Source organism: Ochotona curzoniae, unplaced genomic scaffold, assembly GCF_017591425.1.
Source record: "Ochotona curzoniae isolate NIBS_2020 unplaced genomic scaffold, NIBS_Ocur_1.0 contig_21, whole genome shotgun sequence".
NCBI classification, from domain to species: domain Eukaryota; kingdom Metazoa; phylum Chordata; class Mammalia; order Lagomorpha; family Ochotonidae; genus Ochotona; species Ochotona curzoniae.
Window position 1 is genome coordinate 831854 of NW_024465322.1, and position 26904 is coordinate 858757.

At 40.3% G+C, this 26904-nt stretch overlaps 1 protein-coding gene across 7 annotated transcripts in view; it reads left to right on the top strand.

Moving 5' to 3' along the window:
* Window positions 1-26904, top strand: part of CACNA2D1 (calcium voltage-gated channel auxiliary subunit alpha2delta 1) — a 343062-nt gene that overhangs the window by 179379 nt on the left and 136779 nt on the right. For all 7 annotated transcript variants that reach the window (XM_040970986.1, XM_040970994.1, XM_040971020.1 and 4 more), the window contains exon 4: window positions 7416-7475. In XM_040970986.1, the coding sequence (XP_040826920.1) occupies window positions 7416-7475 (60 nt within the window). The remainder of the gene's footprint in view (window positions 1-7415; window positions 7476-26904) is intronic.

Below are 26904 nucleotides of genomic sequence, written 5' to 3' on the forward strand. Positions count from 1 at the left end.
TCCACACATTCATGGAAAGTGTCAGCTGACCCCATGGGGTTCCAATCCCAAGACCCATGAGGTCATGTATGGCTTCTGCAGGTGACATCTTGAAGTGCAGTGTCACGTCGATGCTTCTCCCTGGTACCCAGGGCCCTAAGCCAAAACTAACGACTCCTTGCAGGAGCCGCTAGACTGACTGAGACCCGCCTTCCCATCATCCAAATTTCCCCAAAAGGCAAAATCTCGTTAACTCCAATTATTAAGGGAATGCTGAAGGCAAGCTCGCTTCTTGTCTCCCACACTGGAAGAATATCAGTGCAGATGGGGCAGTGAGCAAAGCAAGATTAAAGCCATAACACTCCTGCCGCAGCAATCCGAGAGGGTTTCCAACGAAGAAGAGCCAACAAAAGTTCCCAGTGTGGGATATTTTATGCACAATCCAGGGGAACCTCGAAACAGCCGATCACGTGGGAATGGCGATCCTGTCTAGCTTGCTCGTGATATGAGAACACGAAACCAAACCAAAGCCCGTCAGATGGCGGAACTGGTCGTTTTGTCTTGCTAGGCTCTTCATTAGACCAGAAACTAGACAGGACTGTCAGGATTGGGTCTTTGGTTGGTTCTCTTTACTTATGGGGCGAAGGAAGCCTTTGGTCCACTCTTAAAGGGATTCTGCCCCTTTTCTCATCCCAACAGGGACCTATTCGTCCGTTTAGCTCCTCACACTATCAGAAGTGGCCATAAGTATTGTGCGTGTTGTGAACCTGTACGTTCCACCCCCACGTTCAAATTATAGGGCGGCCCAGGGATTGAGCAACAAAGGTCTACTTCATTTGCGCTTTGCGAATCAAAGCCTGTTTTCTTCCACATTCCCAGCGTCAACGAGCAACCTGGTGTATGTCAAGCTAACAGAACCAAATGTTAGGGTTCTGTGATGTTACAGGGTGTTACAGGGTGTGAGAAATCCCACCAGCCAGGTCTAGAATGTATTAAAGAGTCTTCATTAACCAAGCTTGGTGATCACAGGGTTCATTAGAAATGAGCAAAGACTAGTCCATGTGCCAATACTGTCATTACAGTGAAACCTGTCCATTAAACTGAAGGCCTATGTTCCAGCTTCCCCAGCAGTGTAAGTTATCCTAAGAGACATGCAACGAACAACCTGGACACACTTCCAGAGCTGCAGACATTCACCTTTCCCTGGCTTCTCTGTCCACTTTGCACTATTGCTAAGCCTCACCTCTTTTGGCCTGGAACTCCCCAAAGTACACACATTAGAAATACCAAGCACCTTAGCACTCACACCTTCATTCACTCAGTCAAGCAGTGAACAGAGGGGGAGGAATACGGACACACACAGGGGCCATGCCCAGGGGCCACCTGTCCTTGGACTCTGTCCACAGAAAGCCAGAGAGCAAGCAGGTACTGGGGAGGCCAAGAATACTACAGCGACCAAAGCATGTGACCAAGAGAGCGAGCCCCTGCCTCTTGTGGGCATTTAGGGGGTTCTTGTTGCAATCCCATCCCAGCTCAGGGTCCAGTTGATGATAGCTGAGCATCAGAGGTGGACAGGAGGGACCACGTTGATGGGGGGAGGGAGTGTCTTCCGGGCTCTTGACCCTGAACTAGCGGCCTTCCCCACCACCACAGAGGGTAGTATGCCTGTATTTGTGTTTTCTAAAGGCTTACGCATAGCAAGTTTATATCCGTAAATGCAATAAAACCAAAAGCACATCATACTTCGAGATATTTTTCCTTGAAGCCCAGGGATGCAGGAATATGTAAGTTTCCAGCTTTCCAATATTGCCATGTGCGAAAGTCCATCGGTTTTGATTGATCTGCTCAGGTTTTCTAAGGTTCTAACCTGAGGTTTCAGGTTTGAATCTGATTGCTTTTGAATAGAGATTTTTTTCAATGCTACTTCTCAGAAACAGCAAGTATAACAGGTAACATTAAGATTTTTCATAGTAAAATCTGGGTTCGGTAGGACAGAACAGGTTGCCAAAAGGCTTTTAGGAAAGTCTACTGACATTGATGTTCGCTTGAATTCGCATAAGTTGCATTGTTCCCCATCGCATAGTTAAGGTTCTTAGAGAGAGCATGCTGCGGTTGAAATAGAATTTCTGTCACAATGCCTGTTCCTGGAGGAATTGCTGGGTTTTTTTTGTTGAGACTTTCGGGGGCTCCCACCAGCGCAAGAAGTGCTGAGGAATTGTGACGTCATCCAACAGGCTACCTCTTCCCCCATACTTGCCAGGAACTAATGACTTCCGGTCACCTTCTTGTTCAAATGTTGGCAAAAAAAAAATAAAATATTGAGCTCATTTTATTGACTGCCTATGACTTTGACCTAGCTCTGCGTGGTGTAGACTCTAGCTGTGATGAGGAGCAAAACAGAGCGAAAGTTTGTGGCTCTTATCTAACTCTCATTTACGTGTTGCAACTGTTGCCAATGATTAGCGTTTTACATCCTTGATTCTATTTTGTCAATTTCAGCCGGTTCAAGAGCGATAATTAACATTATCTACATAGCCGTAATAGGTTAATTTGTTAATCCTTATTGCTTGTTAATGCTTTGGCCATTCATAGCATAGCGCATGCATCTTTTATTTAGTTATAATATTCTTTTAATGACATCTATTATTCTTTCGTTGAGACAAATTTTTTTTTTGCATACAGCACCCGAAAAAAAATTGGGAATTTAGCGGTATGTGTTTGAATGGTGGCTCTCAGTCGTTTCCTGAATTTTCACAGGAGTGTCAACATTACGGAAGTGTCGCTGGACAGTCCTATGATGTGTGACAATTTCCTTTCAAGGATATCAAAAGGAAAAAAAAATGTTACAATTAAATATTTAGAAAATTCTTTTCAGCTTTAATATGGATTAATTCTGTCTGCCAAGCAAGCTATTTCTAGGAGCGTTTCTAAGAGACAATCTATTTGGCTATTGGCTGCAGAGATAAAATTATGTCTATAGACTGCATAACTGTGCAGCTTTTGTTAGATTTTCCTATCGCCAGACCGAAGTCAATGCTATTAAAAAGAATGAAGATATGATAAGAATTGAGCCTTCAGAATGAAGACGCCCTCAAGGGAGCTGATTTTTTCTTATCTGATAAGACCTTTCTTTTTCTAGTCTTCTCTTTTTTTTATCTTCTTCTTCTTGCAAGCCCGCTGCATATCCAGAGTTTTTTCACAAACAGTCATCTTTTAGGATCTGGTGACAACACAAATGGAAAATCGGTTTCCAAACGAACATATCACTTTTTTTTCCCCTTGCGGTTGCCATTTTGTTCTTCATCTTTCACAGTGTTTATAAGTTTTCCGGGAAGTTTTTCTTTAGCATGAGGTCCATTTCTGTCAGTGTTTGAGTGCTGTTGCTGTCACGTGTTCATGGGAATAACACATGTGGTGGGTTTTATAGAAATCTGATTGTCTTGAGGCATGAGTGTATCAGGGCTGCCTATGGGGTGAAAGTTGTGAGTCCTTCAGACATTTGAAACACTAATTTTATATTTTAATATTTAAACACATAGCTGTCTGGGAAGGCATGCATTAGTAACACAACCATTACATATTTTGTATCTAGCTATCTATCCATATCTGAACTAGTCGCATATCTACAAATGCTATGTCATTTATAATACAGGCTTCAATGAACCTTCCCTGTTTATGTTAGTACAGGCAAGTTAAATTTCAAGTTCCCTTCATAGGAATCCCTGCCGAGCCATGTTCTTTGCTTCTGTCTGGTGATAATATTTGCTGCTGTGTTGTGCAATGCAAGAAGTTCAATGAGGAAGAATACTTCCTTTTTTCTGAAGTCATTTTATAACTTATACATACATATGCCTATATCAGATATATGTGTAATATACATTATACATATATATTATGTATATATTACATTTCGTTTATGACATTTAATGGCTATCGGCTTTAAAAATAAAATGCCACTTGCCTGGAATAGAAGTTGAGTCTTTAAGGTTCTAGAAAGCATAACATTTCCCACGTGCAATGGGCAAGTAGATTTTGCCAAAAGGAAATGCTCTATCAGTAATTATTTGTGTCGTTCCCAAACAGATAAAGTATCTAAAAATCAGTATTATGCTTTTACATGGGATGAACAGAGAAGACGATGCAATAGTGTGTTGTTCCATGATTTTATTTCTGTATCTCCCAATGCAGATATACAAAGTTTAAACTTTAGATACCAAGGTCAAACTTTGAGAGTAAAATGTGTTTCATGGATCTGAATGTCTTAGTTCAAGTCGCAGCTGTGGCTCTCATTCCGTTGTCCTAGAATGCGCTATGGGAAGCAGCCAGGGGTGGCTCAGGGGTCAGTTCCTTGTCACCCGTGTTGGAGTCCCAAATTGAGTCCCTAGCCCCAGGCTTCAGCCTGTCACATGTCCTGGAGGAGTGAAAATACCGTTGATGTTCCTGACGTTGTCTCTTTCTTTCTAGTTCCTGTTTCTACTAAATAAACCTTTAAAAATAATATGCAGTGTCGTGTTTTTGCCTATCTGTTTTTTCAAAATTCGATGATATTTTTTATTAAATTAAATATATATATACATTTGTATTAGTGCTATTCATATATATATGAATATTGTCAAGTTCAACAATATTCATTTTGACTCAGAGGAAAACCTGACTCAGTTGATGGGATCCAGATATTTTGTCATACAAAGTAGGAAATAGATAGATAAATATTCACATCCCAAAATTAACGTCATTGCTTAAGATGCCATAGAGAATCAAAAGCAGAATTTGGAGACCAAATACAGATAATTTGAAAGATTTATTACATTTCTTTAAAAGGCAGAATTAGAGATATTTTCTATCCACTGCTTCACCACCCAAGTGACCGTCACAGCCAGGACTGAGGCAGGTCAAAGCCAATAGTTTCTTCTGGGTCTTCCATGTGCTCACAGGCGTCCAAGCACTTGAGCGTATTCTGATTTCCTCCAGTCACTGGAAGGGAGCTAGACTGAAAGTAGAATAATCAGGATCCCGCTTGGTGCCCTACATGGGAGGCAGATAGCGCAAGTGCCAACTTAACTCCTTCCTGACAACACTGACCCTATACATGATGAATTCTTTTGGAATTATTTTATTTTGATCGTCTTTACGTAGTTGATTAGGGCACAAAGGGTCAAGGGCTATCGGAAAGTGGGTAAGACTATTGTTTCCATATGATTATAACTTTTTTGTTTGTTTGTTTCTTGGGTAAGGGGGGGGAGACAAAGGGAGAAGCCCCCACTCAGTCTCCCACCTATCCCAGGTCCCTGATGTGGGGCATGCTCCGAGGGTCCTGCTCAAGTGGTTTTGATAGTTCAACAGTTATGAGTTGTTGCCAGTCTCGCCACTCCAAGCATGATGGAATCGCTGCAGAATCCACTGGTTGGCATAGTCCACTTAGAGCCTCCCTTTCCCCAGACTTGCACTGCCGACACATGGCTGGGGTAGTTGGCGTATTTGTTTTGTACTCCATCCTGTGTTGTGGTACCAGTTGTCCTCTGCAGACTCTAATATACTGCCATGTTCTCCATGTGCACCTGGATGTGCTGTCCACTGCTCCGTCTGAGCTTTGACACTTGCACCCCATGGTCAGACTATGGAACCTGCACTTCTCTTCATGGTTGGGGTTCTGAGACTGGCAGTTCGATTGGGGGGCGGATCCCCAAAGAAACTTCATCTGAAGTGATCCCAGACCTGATTCAGTTTTGTGCATGTCAGTACAGCGTTTGGCACAGTCTCTTGCCCCCAATCAGCAGGTGGTTGCAATTGCTGGGTCCGTTCTGTCTCCAGCCCTGTCTTCTATCTCAACCCACTGCGTGTTGCAGTCCAGCCTGATTCTGCCCAGCACACATCTGACCCTCACACAAACCAATGGGGGGCTGCAACCCAGTCGGAGCGACCTACAATAACCCCCACCAGGCCAGTCAGTCCCCTACCCCTGGTTCCCATGCTTGCCAGGATGTACCACAGGGTAGTCCAGTCTGGCCCACGTCCGATTCAGCTCTCCTGCATGACCACAGGCATTGAAGCCTAGTTCAACCCAGGCCCACTCTCCAGCCCACGCATATGCTGGTGGGTGCCGTTCTGTCTAGCCATGTCTGCCCCCTACAGTTTTCTACATAATGTTTGAAAGAAGAAATCACTTCCCACTGTTACTGTGTTGCTTTAGACATTATCCGCGATGATTATTGTCGCTGTGGCTCATTCAGCGTAGGTCCTATTTATGTCATAATCCATGGAGGTCAGATTGTTTTAAACTGCCTTTCTCATGCAACTGAGGATGAAAGACCTCAGTGGAACTCATTGATGCCCTGAAAATCTCCTTTAGTGGGTCTTGTTTTGCTATGGATAAGACATTGCGTCTTTCTTAGGCAGAAGTAGTTCCTCTTGTTCTTTGTGTTTGCCTAGCAGCTGTTAGCTAAAACTGTTGTCCTTAAAGCACACGGTAGGGAGTTTTTGCTCTCAGTTCACACTAAGGATTCTCAAACTGCTGTTTGGTTACGACCTAAATATAGCTTTGAAAATGGGTAGATGATTGTACTCTGTGGATAGAAGTCAGTGCACCCATGTGACAACTGGTCTACACAGATGACCCTCCTGTCCAGTGTAGAGCAGGTTTCTTTAGAAAGACTACATGCTGAGAAATCACGGATGACGTCATTCCACCAACCACTCTAAGAATGACGCCTTTCAAAGTCAATCCAGATAAATCCTGTGGATTGACAAATGAATTTAGCGCATTCATGTTTATTGTATTTCCTTCATTATGCCCACCATTTCTCAGCTGTGCTGTGTAGGGAGGTTCCAGGTCACCTCTGCTGTGAGCTCTGTGCTCCAGTTGGGACACAGGGCAAGCAGGTGACAGCTGTTTCGTTGCATCCCCTGCTGCTTACCTCAGCATGTTTTTCACATGTTGGCTAACCCAGGAGATTGATTTTATATATATAATTTTGGAATACAATTGATTACATTTTTGAGGTTTGGAGTATAAAAGTTATGCCATTAAAAAGGTGTCTAGTACAAATCCCAGCACATACTATTAGTCTTTCAGTGCCACTTCCTTTCCACGGATGCAAATATATGCTATTGGGTGTGGCAGTGTGGCGTAGTTGGCAAGCTAGCACGCCACAGGGGCACTGGTTCGAGTCCCTGCTGCTCCACTTCCGACCCAGCTTTCTGTTACTGTGTCTGAGAATGCATCAGAAGATGACGCAAAGATGTAGACCCTTGCACCCATGTGGGAGACCGGAAAGAAGCTCCTGATTTCGAATGTCTGACTAATAAATGAGGAGCCTGTTTGTTTGCTCCCAAAATAATGAGGAATCCCTCCCCAAGCACCGTATGCAATAGCCACATGCTCGCATGTTCGTCTAGCCACATGAATTCCAATTCCTGTTTGTTGGTTTGTTTTGCAGCGCCTGGCCTTGGAAGCTGAGAAGGTGCAAGCAGCCCACCAGTGGAGGGAAGATTTTGCAGTAAGAACCCTTTTGAATTCCTTGGTTTCAGTAGATTCGCATCTTGCACGGGCCTGGTCATGATTTCCACAAATCCATTCTGATGGGTTTTGAAGGTGGTATGAGAACAGAAATAGCCATTATTCATTGCTTTTTTTAAAAATGTATTTGAGTTCATAGTGTCTGGGAATTAAAAGTGTGCTTGCTCGTGTTGTACGTTTTGTAAAAAAAAAAAAAAAATGTTAAAGCCCCTTGCAAAGTTTCTCCATATTGAAAGATACTAGTCCATTTCATGAAATGACAGTATGTGAGCTTTCTGGATGTCACAAGCAGTATTGTGGGGAAAGAGCTGTGTATTTGCAACTTCTTAGACGTCTGTCCGTTGCAATCACCTTCGTGGCAAGTTCTGTGGTTCACCTGCAACTGACTGTGCGAAACCTGCTAAAAATTTAACTTGTTTCCTTTGGCCAGGAGTAATTTTTTTCTCCTTTCGGGTCTAAATGTGGAGATGATGGCCAGATGTTAGCTTTTTGCATGCGTCTTTTTTATAAACATTGTGAGGCGCCAGGAGTCTGATTCCCTAATGCTGGTACAGCCAGGAAGGACTGGAGAATCAGACCTTGAATCTCAGCTCAGTATTTCTGTCACAGATTTGAATGATTTTTTATCTATAGTGAAGATCTCTTTGATTTTTCATCATAGCAAATTTCTACACGGCTTTTCCTGGGATTCTAACACGCTTCCCATTACACATTTTTTTTTCTGAGTATCTACTTATTTATTTATTATACCAGTTGGGAAATTTCAAGCCAATAAAGCTATCATATCGTCCTAGGGAGCAAAAGAATCTTAAATAGTTGGAATAATAATTTAAAAAATTCGGCTTGGTGAATCTGTCAATTCGAAAAGTGAATGCTGGACTCTTGATTTGCTTAAGAAAATGGAAAACTCATTTCCTCTGAAAATTCTACCATTATGGACCTGCATTGTGATAAGGAAGTAGCGGAAAATATTCTTTCTCGTGTGAATGGAAATTCATTTTGTTTTGAAAGTTATGCAAAGCTTTGACACCATTTAAGGAAAACTAGAAAATAAAATTAAGAATTAAAAGCCCAGAAAATAAAATCTACTCTTCCATATATTCTTTCATTGAAATCCACAAAAAAAGACAACTATATATTATACTTACCCAGCCCTACTAGGTTGGTCCATTACACATTTAAGAAGGATTAGAGTGGGTTAAATGGGTTATTCTGTTTAATATTCTGCTACAAAACAAAACAAAAACTCACATTTGGATATAAGAAAACGATGTTCCACGCAACTGAGGCTTAGGAAATGTGTGCTTTTGGTCTGTGTTTTTCTGATGTCGAATTATCAAAGGAAAAATTTTTGAACAATATCACAAGGTATTTAAAGAAAAGGAATTTAAAGAAAAGGTGATTTTGAGTTATGCGTATACCTGGTCTTCCAATTGCCATGGACAATGTGTGTCATGGGGAAGCGAGACCTTAATTTCAAGACAATTTTTGCACCAAAATCAACTTCCCTTTTCAATACGTGTTCGGGCATTTTGAAAAACTCTCATCCGTCTTCATGCAGTGTGATTCTTAGGGTGCTTGTTTTTGCCATCGTTGCCAGTACAAGGAAGAGGTTTAGAAAGTAGTCACTGGTTTTTAGCCACAGGAAAACTAGAGTAATTGTGAATTTCTCCAATTGAAGGAAAGCACCAAATTGTGCAAATAAATGCCTTTTGTGCATCGTCATATGAAAGGAAATGACTTACAACATAGAAGAACAGGCATTGTAAAAGCAATGGAAAATATCTGCAAAGTTGGGTAATACAGTTCACTTTCTTTTAGTAAGATAGAGTTGGGGCTATGTTAATTTATATCCTGCATAACTTGGAGAACTTGGTGCGCATGAAGACTGCACAAAATCAACTCCTGTCATTTGTAGATAATACATGTAGTGATTGAATGCCTTTTTATTTGCGTTGGAGGAAATTGGCAGTATTTTAATTAGATGTATTCATTGTGTATTTTTTTCTGTTTTCTAGGGAGTAATGATGTAGACAGAATAGCCAATAGGACTCTATTATGATTTCGTATCATTGATGTCTCATTTAACTGTGTGTTTTTTGTTTGTTTTTCTGTGTATAATGTTTCTCTCCCCAGTAGCTTGTGAACACCTTGAGTGTTGGTTGTCAACACCAAATTAACATTTTGGCAATCCCTTTTTTCCTTTTACATGTAAAGGGGAGCCACAACGTATAACACAAAAAGACCCAATGCATGTTAGCAGTTATCATGTTGTATTGAAAACAAGTCATCCGCCATTGCTAGCGTATCATTTTTCATTTTTTCATATGATTGTGACAATTGTTGATGCATCGATGATTTTAATTGTACCCTTGTGATATGTCAAAATGGGAAAAGAATCAACCGTGAAACGTAACCCCCTTGGCGATACTCTCGGTGCCTGCTTGTGAGTCCCTGCCCACTTCTTAGAACATCCTGTGGACAATTCCTTCATCCCTCAATCTTACAGGAAGTGGTTTGCTCAGCAGTGTTCGCCTCTCAGCAATGTGTGTTCACCAAGTGGGAGAACTCTTGAATAAATTCTGTCCTTCCTTTCCCCCTCCATTACTCACAGTGTACTTAGGCCTTAGGAACCTGCTGATCAACATCAACAGGGAAAGAGAAAAGAATTGTAAAAGTGAGAAAACTCTTAAAGCCATTCAGGTCCCCGTCCTGTGGATGACACAGGACCCTGAGCGTTGGTTATTTGCCATGTTACACCGTGTCAGCTGCACATGACGTTTTTGCCAGAAGTCTCCCTTTTGAGAACCAACAAGCAGTGGCTCTGCAAAGAGCTGGGATGACCTTCCGCTTTGGAGAGAACAGCTCTGCGCGCAGCTTTCCTAATCCCCAAACTCGAAGAAGGAAAAAGTCAGAAAGCAAGGCACACTTCCTTAATGCCGGAACAAAATTCGAATTCATGAGCTGAAATCCGAAACGGTCAACATTAGGTTTCCCATTTTAGGAAAATGCACCAAAAAAAACCAAAAACATTGCAAATGTTATCCATCTTTGCACCCGACATTGAATGTGGTCTAATGTGTAGTTAAAGGATAGCCCTCTTTCCAAAGTCTCTGCTTTAAAACTTCGTCATCCTTTCATCTTTGAGGGTGTTTAAGCATGCGTGGCCATGCGATCAACCTTTAATGCCATCTTTTAATAATTTAGCACGAAGATGATCTGGAAGGCAGAAGTCATTTCCTAAAAGGAGCATTAACATTTCAAAAAGAAATCTGATATTCGGCTTCATGCCTCAAGTGGAAGTGGGCAAATTTCATTCGTATGGCTTAGGCGAAATGGTGATTAACATTGCCGGCCGTGTAATATAGACAGATTTCATGAGGAGCAAGAACAAAAGGCGAGGCAGCGATATGCTGGCAACAACAAAGGGGTCGTGGAATTCTCTTTCCCCCTCCGAGCTTCTTGATTCCCAGCAGAATTACACAACTGAGGGAACAAAGGCTGTGGCCTCTCCATGGATTAAGATTTATGCAGTCGATGCATTTACAAGTGCAAACCAATATTTGTAAATAAGCTGTGTGCGCCAGCTGCCTTGCACGTGTCCAGGTCACTTCCGAGGGTTCAAAGTGACATTTTCTGTCATTTATGATGGATGGATTATTTTATGAAGGTCAGACGGAGAAAGAAAAGACTTGGATAAACTGCTCTGAGCGAAATCATTGCTATTATTTCTATGACACAAGCTCTTTTTCCAATTGCATCTGAAATTTCATTTGATTGCGTTGCAATGGTTGGTTAACTCAAGCAATTTCGCTTTCAACTAAGCTTGCAATATTAATTGTCCCTACACATGTATAAACATAAGGAGTGCCTAATTTGGATTTTTAATAACTAGGAACTTTACACAGGGCTTATTAATGTCAGCTTGTTAGTGTGCAAGCTGTTTGGAGACACCTAGAAATTGGCCAGTAAATAAAGCATTTCAAGAGCTCTTTGCAGTTATAGCTTCAGAGAAGACATAAATTAGAAGATGGCTATTTTCCCAGGGAAGTTGAATGCTGTTGCAAGCCAAGCAGGCTTATTTAACTCTTCAGTGTAGCTTTCAAAAATTGTTTTTGCCAAGTCACGCTTTGAGATGCCATTTTAAAATTGTCATACTTAAAATGCTGCATTTTTATAAGTGACATAACCGGCAGTGCTATTAAACAGATGTTTAATCATTTCGTCTACTTTTATTCCTTTCATGAAATTGAATCATTCCTACAGCACAAACACTTGTGACTATGCAGCATGGGAAAATAAGCTGTATTTGTCTCGGTTCGTATGCATGAAGAGAAATATTATTCTAAATTATAACCTGATAGGAATCTGCAATATGAATGAACTGATTTTTCAGAGATAAAGAGCCACGGGCTAATTCAGTGAATAAGAGTCTTTAATAGATCATGAAAATCATTCTAGACTCTGGCTTGATTTAGTCTTTCTTAAGTTCTACTTCTTTTAAGACTGCCCTTTGGCAATTAAAAGCGAGCTCAGTTGAGCATTCATTTTTGCGTTTAGCGTAAGCAGTGTTTTTCTTATTACATCTTCGAAGAGTTTAGGGACTCTGTCCTCTCCTCAACACAGATTAAAAGGGGTCCAATGCAACATCATTTGTATTCAGAAACTCTGAAAATATCAGATACTTCATAGTACCTTACTATTTCTGTCCATGTATACATGCTAAAAGAAATGTACATGGCAAGCACATTGTAACCACAGAGGAGAAATAAAAATCACATGTATTAAATTGTTAGTTATTCTGGATGAAAACCCATGTTTTTCCCAAGTTTTTATTTATTTTTTTTATTCTTACTAGCAATTCACTTTCTTTTTGATGATGTTTTCAGAGTTGAGTGGGATGTATGCCCACGTGGACCAAGGATTGGATGGGGAGAGTTGAGGGTTGGGGGAAGTTGGGTGACACATTGCCTTCCAATCTCCTTTCTTCTTCCTGTAGCTGGGGAACTTGTGGAGAGAAGAGGGCCACTCAGAGTGGCCCACATCTTCTGTTTTCTATGTTGAAATCACATACAAAATTGAACTTTTAATACTTCTTTAGTATTTCCTAATGTTCTTTCTATTTCACTTTTTATTGTTTCTACCGAAACCAGAGCCAGTACAGTGGATATTAATAGGAAGCATGCCAAAATACTATACATACAGTACTGGAAATGTGGAAATAAGTGAGGCTGAGTAAATTATCTCCCCATCGCCCATGAAAATAAGGAAGAGGGGGGGAAATTATCAGGCTTCTTTTTCGGGGATGGGAGGGTGGAATTTGTGTCTCTCCTTTTTAGGACCAACTGCTACCAACGGGTGTGAGGGTTAAGATATAAAAGCAATGCTAAATTATTGAGAGATTCCTGGAAATGCTGCCAAGCTTGTAAGAATTTGTACCCTGACGAGACCCCAGAATTAGCCTCACTGGTATTTAAACTAAAAATGGTAACAGCCACTCGCTGGTTCCAAACTGCACCTGTCTAATGAGTATTAAACTCAGACTTTCATTAATCTCCAAATTACCCGAGTTATATCTTATTGAAAATTTTGGACACCACTTATGCATAGGAAGGGAGCTGGTGGTTTTAGAAGTCATTTCTGCATCATAATACAAATCAAAGATGTCAAACCTTGAGTAAGCATCACAAAGGAAGTCAGCACTGCCATGTATAAATTAAGCAGTCCGTGAAGACGTATCCCGCAAGCATCCTTTCATTTCACTTCATGTTTAAAGATCTCCAGCGACTCTTGAAGTGTATGTGGGCTGGGACTGGTGTCATTACTGGCTGTGATGTTGCCATCCCACGTGGGAGCAACAATTGCAGTTCACGCCATTCCACTTCCCGTCTAGCCCCCTGCCAGTGCACTTGGGAAGGGCAGTGCCAGGTGACCTTGAACTCTTATGAGAAATCCAGATGTAGTCCGTGGCTCCTGACATACTCCTGTTTGCGGTGTGAGCCAGCAACAGAAGGTCTCTATCTTTCATTTTTTGTCTTCCTATGTGACTCTACCCTAGAAATAAATGAGTTCCTCCTTATAAAATATAGAATAAATTACTTATTATTTTGTGAAGCCATATATATATATATATATATATATATATATATACATTTGAGAATCTCTGCCTAAAAATCTGATCCCTTTGTCTCCATTTCTTTTTTGCTTATTTGATTTCAGCTACCATTTTTACATTTTTTAAATAAAAAAGAACACATTTTCTGTTTTCACAGATAGGAACAGTTTCAAGAAGACACTTCCTTTGTCCCCTCTGCTCCCAGAACCTCAGATTTCCTCTTCAACATTGTTAGCACAGACATAATTTTAATCCACTCTATTCTTACAAGCTTAATTTGCCAATAATCATTATATTCAATGAGTAAAGAGACCACAAGGCCACGTTACACTTTGTTTTATGCTCCATGTCATCCACCACATACCAGAGAAAAGATATATTTGTCTTTTAGAGATTCTCTTATTTTGCCCAGGCAGTAGTTTTTAGATGCATCCATTTTGTTGCAAAAGACAAGGTTCCTTTATTTTTTTTAATGCCCGAGTAGTATTCTATGGTCTATATGCACCACATTTCTTTACTCAGTCATCTATTGAGGGACATCTGAGCTGATTCTATATCTTTGCTAGTGTGAATTGAGATGCAATAAACGTGAGGGTAGCATAACTCCTGTAAATTTCATTTTGTTTGGGAGTAGAAAGTCTGGGTCATATGGTAAATCTACTTTCAGATACCTGTGGAATCTCCACCCTGCGTTCCAGAATGGTTGTACGTTGGTTCAGCAGTGGATCAGCAATTTTTTCCCCTTATATCCTCTCTAACATTTTTGTTTTGTTTTGTTGAAATAATAATAATTGGGGTTAGGTGAAACCTCATTGTAGTTTTTATTTACATTTCCCTAAAGGTGGCGAACCTAAATGTTTTTCTTTTCACGTGTCTGTTGGTCGTTTGTGTTTCTTCCTTTCGAAACCATCTGCTCATGTCTTTTGCCAATTTCTTGATTGGACTGTTGGGTAGTTACTGAGTTTCTTGAGTTCTATACATACATTGACTATCATTCCTGTCTCAGTTGTGTAATTTGCAAATATTTTCTCCCGTTCTTTTGGCTGCCCCTCCTCTTTGCTGATGGTTTTCTTTGCAGCACAGAGGTTTGATAGCTTGCTGCAATCCTATTTGTTTATTTTTTGCTTTCATGATCTATGCCCTGGGCGTGTTTGCCCACATCTATATCTTGCAGTTTCCCTGAGGTTCTTCTCTAATAATTTCATGATATCAAGTCATACATTTTGATCCTTGATCCTTTTTTGAGTCAATTTTTTTTTTAATAAGGTGGAAGGAAATGGGCAAGACAAAGAATTCAAACAGATATAAACTGGAAAGTTTGAAAGTCAAATTATCCCTTTGCAGAGGGCTTGGCTCCATCTATACGGGGTCCACCAGACACTACTAAGAAATTATTGTAACTTATTGTGGTAAACTTACAGGAAATACGATGAACACACAAAGTCAAGAGCCATTGTCCCCTGGCTGAGAAAGAAATTTAGTTAGTTCCATTCATTATGCACAAGAGCTGCAACAAATAAATAAAAAAACTAAGAAAATGTAGGCAAGGACACACACACAAAAGAAAAACCTTTCATGTTTGTGGGATGGTAGAATTAATGTCACGAAAATGTGCATACTACCAAAAGCAGTTTGCATATTTAGTGCAATCCCAATTGAAATAACTATGATATTCAAATGAGGGACTTGAAGGGCTAATACTACTGCAGTAATATAGGAGAGAACAGTGGAGTGGCAAGGGAAGATAGAAGGGACATCCCTGGGCCTCTGGAACTAGTTTATGAAAAATAAAAATATAAGGGAAACTTAAAAAAAATGACCTATGACATTCTTTTCCTATCTAGAAAGAAATTATGCTAAAATGAATATGGAAACAGAAGATACCCTGAATAGATCCAACGGTTTAAACTACATAAACTCTATAGTTGTGATCCAACACATGATCATAGTTTTAAAAATTTCATTAAAAAAATTAATCGAAAGGTCAGTTTATTTTCGGGTCAAAATCCATGCGTAGATTTGTCATATGCCAACGTTCTATAAACTTTTTGCAAGAGTCCTCGTCTCCACATGGGCAATTCATGCTTTTGCGTCCATCAGTTCACTATGGTTATGTTTATTCTGACACTAACTTTTTTAGAACGAGCTGAGATGAGCAAATTCCAAAAATTGAAATCCGAAGTCCAGGCAGCTATCAGAACATAGAACGTAGGTGTCGCAAGCCAAAGTTTACAAAGAAATATAAGACTTTTCTCGAAGTGCCTGTGGGAAAAAATGGAAGTAGTTAGCAACAACAGCAACGGTCATATCGAGGCAATGCTTGAACCAACCAGATTTTAAAAATGAGCAAAATGGTACCGTTTGCCAAAATTCAGGATAGAAAGTGTGAAGTTTTTTCCAGGCGTGCAGATTTTAAATGATAAATGGCAAACATCTGCCTTTGATTACGGTGGGTAAAAACCAACATAATCAAAAGAACCTGAAATTGCTGAATGTCAAGGAATGCCGATGTAATAGTATGCATCATAGGACCTATTATGTTAATTCAATGACTAGATCCAAAATTAAGACGGCGTTACACTGCAAAAAAAAAAAAAAAATCATTCTTGTTACAATGCTTTTCCACACTGAGACTATTTGAATCCTGAATTTTTTTGTAGTTGTTTTGTTGTTGTTTTGGTTTGGTTTTTGCCCACAATTCCACCTTGCACCCTCCCGCCAAGACCCTCAGTTGCCTCCATAGGAGCTGGAATCACGAAATTGCAGATCCCTTTGTAATTAACTTGTGCAACCAACGAGCATATGCCCTGTCATGGGATTCAGTAAAGCTTGATGAACCGGTACTGGCCAGCATGTTAATTATGAAAATGAAAATGATGAATCAAAATGCAGTACCTTTGCTCTAAAAAGTATTGTCTATGTGTTTGAAAGAGTTATAGAGGAAGAAGGAGAGATGGCACAGCATCTTCTGTTTTCTTGTTCATTACCCAAGTGTCTACACAGGCCAAGGCTAACCCTGCCTGAAGCCAGGAGCCAGGAGCCAGGAGCCAGGAGCCAGGAGCCAGGAGCTTCTTCCCGATCTCAAGCACTTGGACAAGCACCTGCTACGACTGTTCCTAATCCATTAACACAGAGCTGGGTTGGAAGTGTCCTCGAAGGGGCAGGAACCAGTGTCCATATGGCATGCAGACAGCAGCTCTACCCACCCTGCCACCAGGCTGGTCTCTCAATTTGCAGCTCTTAAGTTTGGCAATAAGTGAATGAATGGAGAGTAAATTGGATTAAGAAACAGGAATTGTTGATAAGCGATCGGTAGTTCATACACTTCTCTTGTCTTCAGGGTCCCCTGTTTGCTTTGCAATGGGCTCTTCGTGGTCCATATTGAATCATTTAGCTGTGTTAACCAGCTCGCGTGCACACAGACCTGCTCCGTTCCTCGGAGTCCCAGTGTGCTCACAAAAGTGCTGTTTCCTTTCTGAAACAGTTTAAAATATTTCGATTTGAACATCTGTGAAATGTAACAATAGCAGTACAGAATGAAGATATCCTCTCTGATAAGTTATATTCTTGCCTTGTACCGATAGCTAGATATGCAAATATTCAGCCTGGCTCTTTTAAGCCAAGAGGGAAGAAGGTAGACAGAGAGCGAGAGAGAGAGATCTTCCATCAGCTGGTTCTCTTCCCAAACAGCAGGGAGGGGCTGGGCCTCATCAAAACCAGGGGACAGCCCTCCATCCAGGTCTCCAACATGGGTGACAAGGGCCCGAGCCCTTGGGCTATCTCCTGTCGCCCTCTCAGAACCAGTAGTGGGGCATTGGATCAGAAATGTTGCTGCCTGGATTTGAACTGCTGCTCTCACGTGGGCTGTAGCCCTTATGTCAGATATCCTGACAGCATATCTACTTTTCTTAGTTTCTCCAGGAACAGTCAATGCTTATAGGAACTTTACGCTACCGTGACCTTATCACTCCCAAATGCGTTGACTCTATCAGATTTTGCAGTTGACACTTTTATTTGACAATCTAAGACACAGATATTCTGAATGAGGTTTTTGGAGGATAGCTCACACCACAGAATCCAAGCTGTCCTAAGTCTAAAGATAATGTCTGATGGGTCCGCAGTCAAATTCTATTTTTAGATTCCTTGTGTTGAGTGTAAATGACCGAAGCATATATTCAAGATGACTTAAGTCTGTTTCTTTGCCTAGAAGAAAAATGACTCAAATGGACAAGTAATATCAGTTAGTAATATCAGTTTTTCCTTTGTTTTAATCCCACAACTATTCATCCTTAGGTTTCCTAGAAGTTTTTTTTTTTTTTTTAATTATCTTGCTCATTTAGCAAACTAAATTTTAATCCCTTGATTTTTTTTTCCCCTCTATTCCAGGTCTCTGGGTTGCTAAGTGGGCATATTAGAAGAGACCAGGCATGCTTTTAATCCACTAGCCATAAAAATCATATTGCATACCATAATCACACAACCTTGCTTTTCAACATGCATTCATACAGAGCGAATACAGGAGAATGCTCCAGAATGTTGGAATGAATGAATGAATGGCACACATCCTGGGGCACTTTTGCTATTGATTCTCTTTTCAGTACCCTCAAAATGTCAAGGATATCTCATTGATGACTAAAGATTGTGGGCTGTGCTCTGTGATTCAGAAGGAGAACAGTGCTAACAACATCAAAGACATGATCTAACTACAAGCTCCTCATCTGGCCTTGGTGCTGGTTTTGTGAATTTAGAATGGAGATAGCCCATCGTACTGCTAGTCGTAGCCATGTTGGAGAATGCCGGAGCAGCCTGCCCTTCTAGCAGCTTCCAAGGTCTGCAGGAGATGTAGAATTTAAGGCTACTGTGGCGTATGGTACTTTCATCAAGATACTGATTTCACAGTCTCAACTGTCTGAGCGTGGTCTTACAGTAGACCTACTTAACGGTGTTGCTGCTAGTCAGTTCAGATTGTGGAAGCTATAACATTTAAGACAACTTTCACACCCCATTGTAATGCATTTCATAATACAACTTTTGGCAGAGATCTAGCCACAAAGAGAAAGCCACTAAGCTTTGCATTTTTAGCTTCTCACCTTGCAGCAGTTGAAACAGAAAACAATGAGCGACTTGGTTATGGTTTGAGATCACGTATGCGATTTTCTCCACTGGGGAGTGAGAAATGGGTTTCTGTATTATTGATCTGGAAATTGTGAGGTCAGCACTGTGATGCGCTCTGCTGTGCTGCCTGGGAACTGGGCATCCTGCATGGGAGTGGAATTTTTCATCCTGATTGCTGTCCTTTCAATCCGGCTCTTGGCTAATGAGCCTGGACAGGCAGTGGAAGGCATCCCAAAGATTTTGGGCCCATGACACGTGCAAGGGAGTTGCTAGTTCCTGGTGTCCTGTCATCGTGGCCATATGGGGGCGAACCAGATCTTTTCTCTCCCTCATCCCTCTGTCTTAGTCCATTCTCAGTTTCTAAAAATATGCTTTTGAAGAGATGCAGTTGATTCCAATGAGAAATATATATGATTTCCTCTTTTAGGAAAAAACATGTATAGTAAGTTATTGGAGGTGTAGAGTGAAAGCTGGTTAGAAACTTCGAAAGGACAAACTTCTGAGTTGCGTATCGATGGATTGACCACCTTCTCCCTGTGAAAGACTGATCAATAGCAGTTCTTTAATTCGAACTGCATCCACTTTCCCTGGGGTTTTATTTGCGTGGCCAGACTGTTTGGTTAGAAGGCTCTCCTGCTGGGATAACTGAAAGCCAGAGTAAACAGAAAACCAGAGTAAAAGGAAATTGACAAAGCCAGTAATTAAATAGGCCTTACTGGGCCCTGATTGTAAGGCTTTCAGCAGGAAAGCACACATGTGGAAAATACAGTTGGCCACATGGTGTACCAACATACTCCATTAATGACATGAGCCATTATGTGATTACATTTTGGTGTGCCATTGAAATGCTCAGTCTTAGCAGTACGTCTTTCATGATATAAAAGTTCATCTGATGTTTTTACATCCACTTTTCTCCACCAGGAAATTGAATGATTAAAAAACAAAAGGAGATGAGGGAGCAAGGAAAATACTCAATGTAATTACTGTATGATGACTGACTATGTCGGAGTACATGTGCCCCACTGAAGACCACTTTTATCTAAGGACAGTGTTTCTTGCTGAGATATTAACTAACCGTCCCCACCTATTGTGATGGGGTGTAGAGCCATGGAGACTCTAGTCATTCTACACCCTTCCTTCATACTGGTCATTTTCTTTCTTTCTGTCTCCTTGCATCCTTTGTGTGTCTGCTTTCAATTGTCAGAGACAATAACAGTAGAGAGAATTGAGGAGGTGGAGGCAAGGATGGAGCACTTTCAAGCTTTGTAGAACTAACTTGTTTATGCTGATGACAGAATCCACCTGCTGGGCAGCTCAGCAGGCAGGCAGCATCTTTGTTGGAGAAGTTGAGGGCTCTGTATTTAAAAACTGCCTTCCCGCAGATTCCATGTTTCATGTCTACGTCCAGTTAACATGCGTGTTGTCCTAATGTCACACTAGAAAATGAGCCTTGATGTGAGTGACACTGGTGTTTCCATGTCTAGTTCAGGGTTTACAGATGTTGAGCCATTGGCTTCCATATGCAAACCTTAGTCTTCTCATCTGTGCGTAGCAACGATGTACATCTTAATGTTTATGCTTAGTATGGCATGACATGGTACAGATTCCTGCACTAATAATACACCCATGGATATCACCATGTTGTCCATTACTGAGATGCTTTTACTAAGCAAGTAATACGTAGAAGCAGGCAAAATTCGAGAGGAAAAAGCAGGTGTGATTTTGCAAGGAGGAAGTTGTGTCTATAAAGTTGAATTAGGTGCTAACACTGTCAAATTGTTTTTCTCACCTGCCTGTGCCTTTAGAGTTCTATGATTCTTTAAGTATAAAATATCTTTCAGAAATCTGTGCTAAAAGAACTCAATAGGATCAAAAAATGAGTGTGTTGATGTGTTGCTTTGGTCATCAGCACATTTAAAATCATAGTTGAAGATGAGGACAGTGGCGTAATTAGCTTTGTCTGCAGTAATTTCCACCCAACTTCAGTGACACCAGCTTTGTATGACTGATATTTCATTTTTGGTGCGACTTTTAATCTTCTTGTAACACACTCAGCTCCTCTTTTCAATTACTTAGAATTCAATTTTTTAGTCAATTTTTATTTGATGCTTCAACTTTCTCTTATCTTATGCATACAGTTGTATCACTGCAGTGAATATATTTTGGGTACCTAAATAATGACCTTCCTGAAAGTTGTGTAAAACGCTTTAAAGGATGTTGATTATTACATAATACTAATTATACATAGGTCCTTACATTTTGCAAAAGCCTTTCTGATGAATTGTAGCATTTGATTTTCAATGTAACTTTTGCATTTGGAATTCATCGCCAAATTGCTACATGAGAAAACACAACGAGTTTGGATTGATCCATCTGTTTGTTTATTGCCACAGAAAAGGCTTGAATTGTCACAGCGATTGACCCAAAGGGTTGGGACGTAATTTGGGAAACCTGCTTCCTGTTTCAGGGTGCCTGTGTCTGAGTCCACTTTGAATCCAACATCCTGCTGATTAATGCACATCTTGGAGGCAACAAATGATGGCTGGACTTCTTGAGTTTGTGCCAACCGGTAGAGACATGAGTTGAGAGTCCAGCTGCTAACTTGGGCCTTGCCCAACGCTGGCCGTTTGGGTATTTGAAAACTGAAACAGCAACTGATGGTAGTTTCTCTCTCTCTCCCTCTCTCTCCCTCTCTCTCTCTCTCTCTCTCTCTCTCTCTCCACCTCCCTTTCTCTCTGCCTCTTAAACGGCTATACCATGTAAACTACAAGAAAATAACCGGACTAAAAGTTTGAATATGTATCCTTTAACGGTCATCCAGTCAACTTTGATTGCATTGTTCTGTTTTTTCTTGGTACCAAGAAAATACATTAGTCCATATGTATAATGTATTCAAAACATTAGTCAATGATGTTTTGAAAATTCATGCAGATCTTGAGTTTTCTGAAACTGCCTTGCAGTTTCTAAAAATGATGCACTATGGAAATTGAAATAGCTTATGGCTACCTGTCTGAGACAGAAAGTACGGGCCACTGATTTTCCTTTCTTTGCCCTTCATTCTTCTCACTCCCCCTTTATCTAGTTTAGACAAGCAGCTGAAATAAATTATATAACTCGACTTTCTAGTTGAGTTTCTGTTGAGTGTTTTGGATTTGTTGAAAATCACTTGAATTGTTGCTTTCAGAAATGAACAATTGTGCATGTTTTAATTAGAGTCAAGTTATATTTGAATCAGTGAACAGTTGGAATTAAGCAGCTCTTTGAAACATAACTTAATTAAATACTAAAACTAGGCTAATGAGGTATATAGGGTGCGAAGAATTTTCGTTTCTTTACAGAGCGATTAAGTGCTTCGAAGATGTTTGAATTTATTCTCTGTGTCTGCTCTGCAATAACCTTCTTTTATGTTGTTGGCAAAATTGCTTTTCTGGCAGTGTAATGCGAATTTAATCCGCAGTTTATCCCCGTAAAAAAAAAATATGATATCTGTTTGTCCTAAGTGTAAATGAATGTGATTTCATTTGATTAATGAATGATGTCAATAATACATACAGTGACAGAGTCATGCCAGCTCCTTCATGAGTGATTTCAAGGGACTGATGACCTAAGCTCATTTGAGGACGTTTTCTTTGAATAAAAAAGTCTGCCCATAGATTCATGGTTATCATTTTTCAGACTTGTTCTTCATCTTTCAAGACAAAAGGAAAAATCGTGATTGAAAGGTTGCGTAGTTATATTTTCTTGCAACGGCATGTGTCAATGAGATTTCAAATAAAAGAAAAAGAAAAGGAGGGGAGGTTTTTCTTTGCTTCTTTCAAAGCAGATAGATGTCTACAATCTATTCATTATTCACCAGGGATGTAAACTTGAAGACCAGATCTTCCTGTTGTTTTGTGCGTACAAACAACACAGGAGTCTAGCTCCACATTTCAGAGAGAAGGGATCAAAGGCAGGAGAAGCCACCATGGGAACTGGTCAGCGCTTGAAGCTTTTTGTTGATTCCATCAGAGGCTTGGTGTCCTCTCACTGCGGTGCAACGCAGGCTGCGCATGCACGCATGCACACGCACACACGCTGTCACGCAGGCACTAGCGTGTCCCATTCCCAGGATCTGCAAATCCTAGCTTTTCGGGACTTTGCTGGAGAGTTCGTCCTCCATGAAGGACACCTAGCCCGTATTACTCTCTCTTTGGTTGTGACTGTTTGTTTGTTTTTGATAACAGATTCTCTGAAAAATTGAGCCCCACAGATGCCTCAGTAAGAACTAAATTCCTTTGTTGTCTTATATTTTTCATTTTATCTCTTCACTCTGTAGCTTTTCCCGTTGATGTCCCTCAAGAACCCCTTTCACACAAAAAAATAACCTGTGGTCCAGTTTTGCTCTGAGCTTCTGTTTCTGTCTTTGGGGGAGCCAAATCCACAGGAGCCCCCTTGCCACAGGTTTGTGAAACAGGCTGACCTGGCTGGGTAGCACTTAACTTACCAACAGGGTTTCTGTCTGCACCCATGCACTGCGCCACTGCTGTGGGTATGTGTGCCACCCAAGGAGCCATGCCAGTGATCATAGAATCATCTGTTCCTGCCATGGAGATGCCTCCTGTTATTCTTGATTTGTGAAGGAGGAAAATATTAGAGTGTGCTGTGCGAGGTCCTGGGAGGGTATCCAGCTTAGACGTGGAGAAGCTGTCATGGCAAGCAAAGCTTCCTACGTACATGTGAATATACTGCAAAGTTCCAATAGATAGAACGGTACCTTCCCCATTGCTCCGCAGTTCCTTCCACTTTCTAGAAGAGCAATCACTAAGTGCATATCACCTTTTGTATTCTTTTGCTTTTTTTTTTTTTTTCATTTAAGGTGAGATAGCCTCCCTTGGTACGCTATTCCATTCCTATTTCCTATTCCATATCCTGAGTTCTTTCTTAGTCTCATTGTTGAGAGTTTCTGGCTTTATTCTTAAAGGTGGGGACTTCAAAATACTACAAAAAGGAAATAAATTGCAAAATCTTTTGTGTGTGTACATAATGCAAATGATATGCAGGCATGTCATACACAATACACATATTTACACGCATTTGCACAATGTATCTATCTATATGTAACACAGAAGCTTGCACATACGAATACCTTTGAAAACACCAAGTAACTGACCTAATTGTTTGGTAGATTTCCTTTTTTTAATCACATCGAGATGCGATGCCATCACTGTACCTCTCTATGCATCAAAGATGGTCTCCCAATGAGACTGTAAAATATATTGTGACAGTGCGATGTTGTAGTCTGCCGTTGTCCGTATCTGCAATATCAGAATACACTTAAAACTGGACGTAGGACTGGTTACAAAGAATTCTACTATTGTAATAAAATATGAAAAATCGGTGCGGAGAGGGGATGTGATGCGGCTGGGAGGTTTAAATCCCAGAGCCTTTGGAACTGTATCATAACATTAATTCATTATTAATTAAAAAAAAAGGAAATTTCAATATCTTTATGGACCAGTGTAGTGGATCTTTCAATGCCACGTTGCGTTGAAATGTCTTTGAATATAAAGTTATCTCTTTGAAAAGTTTTATGGGTCTCATTTACAATTTCAGCAGCTTGCTTTTGAAGACTACTACATTATAAAGACTTAAAACGTGATAAGCAAGCTAAACAATGCTGTATTTGCCTTGGTGGTTCCTGTCTCACCTGGAGTATTGAAACGCATTGAGTAATCAGAAGTGAGGTTGGAATACCAAAAAGGATGGGGAAGGCGAAGAGCCACGTGGAACAAGATTGATGAAATTTTTATCAGTTTAGTTTCTTTGAAAATGTGATACGTGTTAGACATCAAAATATTTTTTCATGATTTAAATGATTTGTATATTTGCTTATCCTATGATAGACATGTAAACTGCATGTTTGAATTCTCTTATCTATTCCATTCTACATAACTCCCATCCCCAGTGAGAAATAGTTAAAACTTATATAGTGATTACCAACCTAATGTCCTTTGGAGGCTTTGATTTGGGCCAGGTTATTTTAAATCAGGTAGTTAGTTGAACATTATGTAATGTTAGTCTTTTTTTACTTTTTGCATGACCATCTATTTTCGTAGATTGATAGCAATTAATTTGAAGATGATAATTAAAAATAACATCGCACAAACACACTCTACTGCCAGAGGATCACATAGTTTCTTAATCAAGAACTTTGATCTTGCGTCAAGAAGAGCTGTAGGTTTTCCAAGCCAGTAGGTTGAAATGGTTAAAAACAATTTGGAATGCTTTAGTATTTTCTACCCAGTGCTTCATGAAGGCGTAGATTAAAGGAGATTAAAGCAGATTTCTTAACCTTATCAATGTGTTCAGTTCTGGACTGAGATTCCCATGAGATGCAGTGCCTGAAGGAGATAATATATTTTTAATATGCTTTTCACTTTTCTTCTACAGTTTGTCGTGTATTTATTGATTCCATTTGGAGGACCAAAACAGCTTAAAGGCAGATTCCTTTCTAAAGTTTATCAGATGAAGAAATGAATTGGCATAACCCTTAATGTTTAATACAAATTGATCTCTTTTGAAGTTCAAGAATCAAGGGACTCTAAAAATCATGGTCCATTTGGAATTCCTCTTTATTTCTTGTAAGAGTGAAAATGATTTACATTTTAGCTTTTTGGAAACTTTTTAAAGCTGTTTATATTTGTGCATGTGTGGGATTTTTTTGTTGCTGTACTCAGAATTTCTGAATGTAACGTGATAAAACATTGTGCTTACTCAAATTTTGGTAATTTAATCTCTTAAAGATTTACTTATTTTTATTGGAAATGCACGTTGGCAGAGTGAAGTAGAGACAGAGAGAAAGATGTTCTGTCTCGTGGTTCACTCTGCAAGTGGCCACCACACCCAGAGCTGAGCTGATCCAAACTCAAAAGCCAGGGACTTTTTCCAGGTCTCTCCCATGAGCTCAGAGTTCTAAGGACTTTGGGCCATCTTCTACTGCTTTCCCAGGCCTGGTGGAACAGATATGAGCACCCATATGGGACCACTGCACATATAAGATGCGGGCTTAGCCACGAAGCCATCGCTCTGGGCTGTAATTTAATCTGTATAATTTAGTTTTCAAGGAAGACCTAAGAAAAATTTGATCTCTTGCTGAAGCTATTATTGTCTTAATCTGATAGGCTTTTTCACGATAGGGCACGCCTAGATATTTAGTACACAAATGTGATGAAAGAGAAGATGGATACATAAGAAAGAGAGAATATTACAGGGGAATAGAATCAAAAGGGCGTTGGGAGCGTGTTGTTTTAATGGCACTGTTAATTGTGGGAGCTGGGACCCAAGGCCTATGTATTAGCTTAAGGTGAAAAAGAATGAATTTTTGGTCCTGTAACCAAGCGGTCAACTGATAGAGATAGCCTTTGGTTTGGGAGGGCTGAAGGTTTACACAGAGATTTTTTTCAACCGTAATTATTGCTGCACCTGTTATTACAGTTAGAGAAATATCCATAGGGACTCGTGCTATCGTATAGACTTAGGTACCTGAGGGTTGCTGTGGCCAGAGGAGGCAGGTGGCAGGACTCAGTAGTCAAATACAATCAGGTGATATGAAGTTTCTGCATATGTAAAAGAAAAAAAAATACCCACCAAAGTAAATCTTTGCATGTTTATTTTAATATTGGAGACATAAGTAACACTGATTTACTGCTTGTGTAATTCTAAGGAGAGTAAACAGCCTGGGTGTTGGAATGGACAAGGAAACTTGCGCTGAAACTTTCCCAGTCAGGAGTGAAAGAAGTTTGTATTACGAAGATGGAGGAGTAGCAATCGTATTTCGAATCGATAAAGCTTGGGATGTAGCTTCAATAGAGCTTTGACCATCTAGTGGACAGGATGCAAATGGGACAATTCGTTGATTCTCATCTGCATTGCTTCCTTTTACTATTATTTCTAACTATTCACTTTATTTTTTTTTAAAGATTTATTTTATTTTTATTGGAAAGTCAGATATACAGAGAGGAGGAGAGACAGAGAGGAAGATCTTCCATCCAATGGTTCGCTCCCCAGGCAGCTGCAACGGCTGGAGCTGAGCCAATACAAAGCCAGGAACCTCTTCCGGGTCTCCCACGCGGGTGCAGGGTCCCAAGGCTTTGGGCCATCCTCGACTGCTTTCCCAGGCCACAAGCAGGGAGCTGGACGG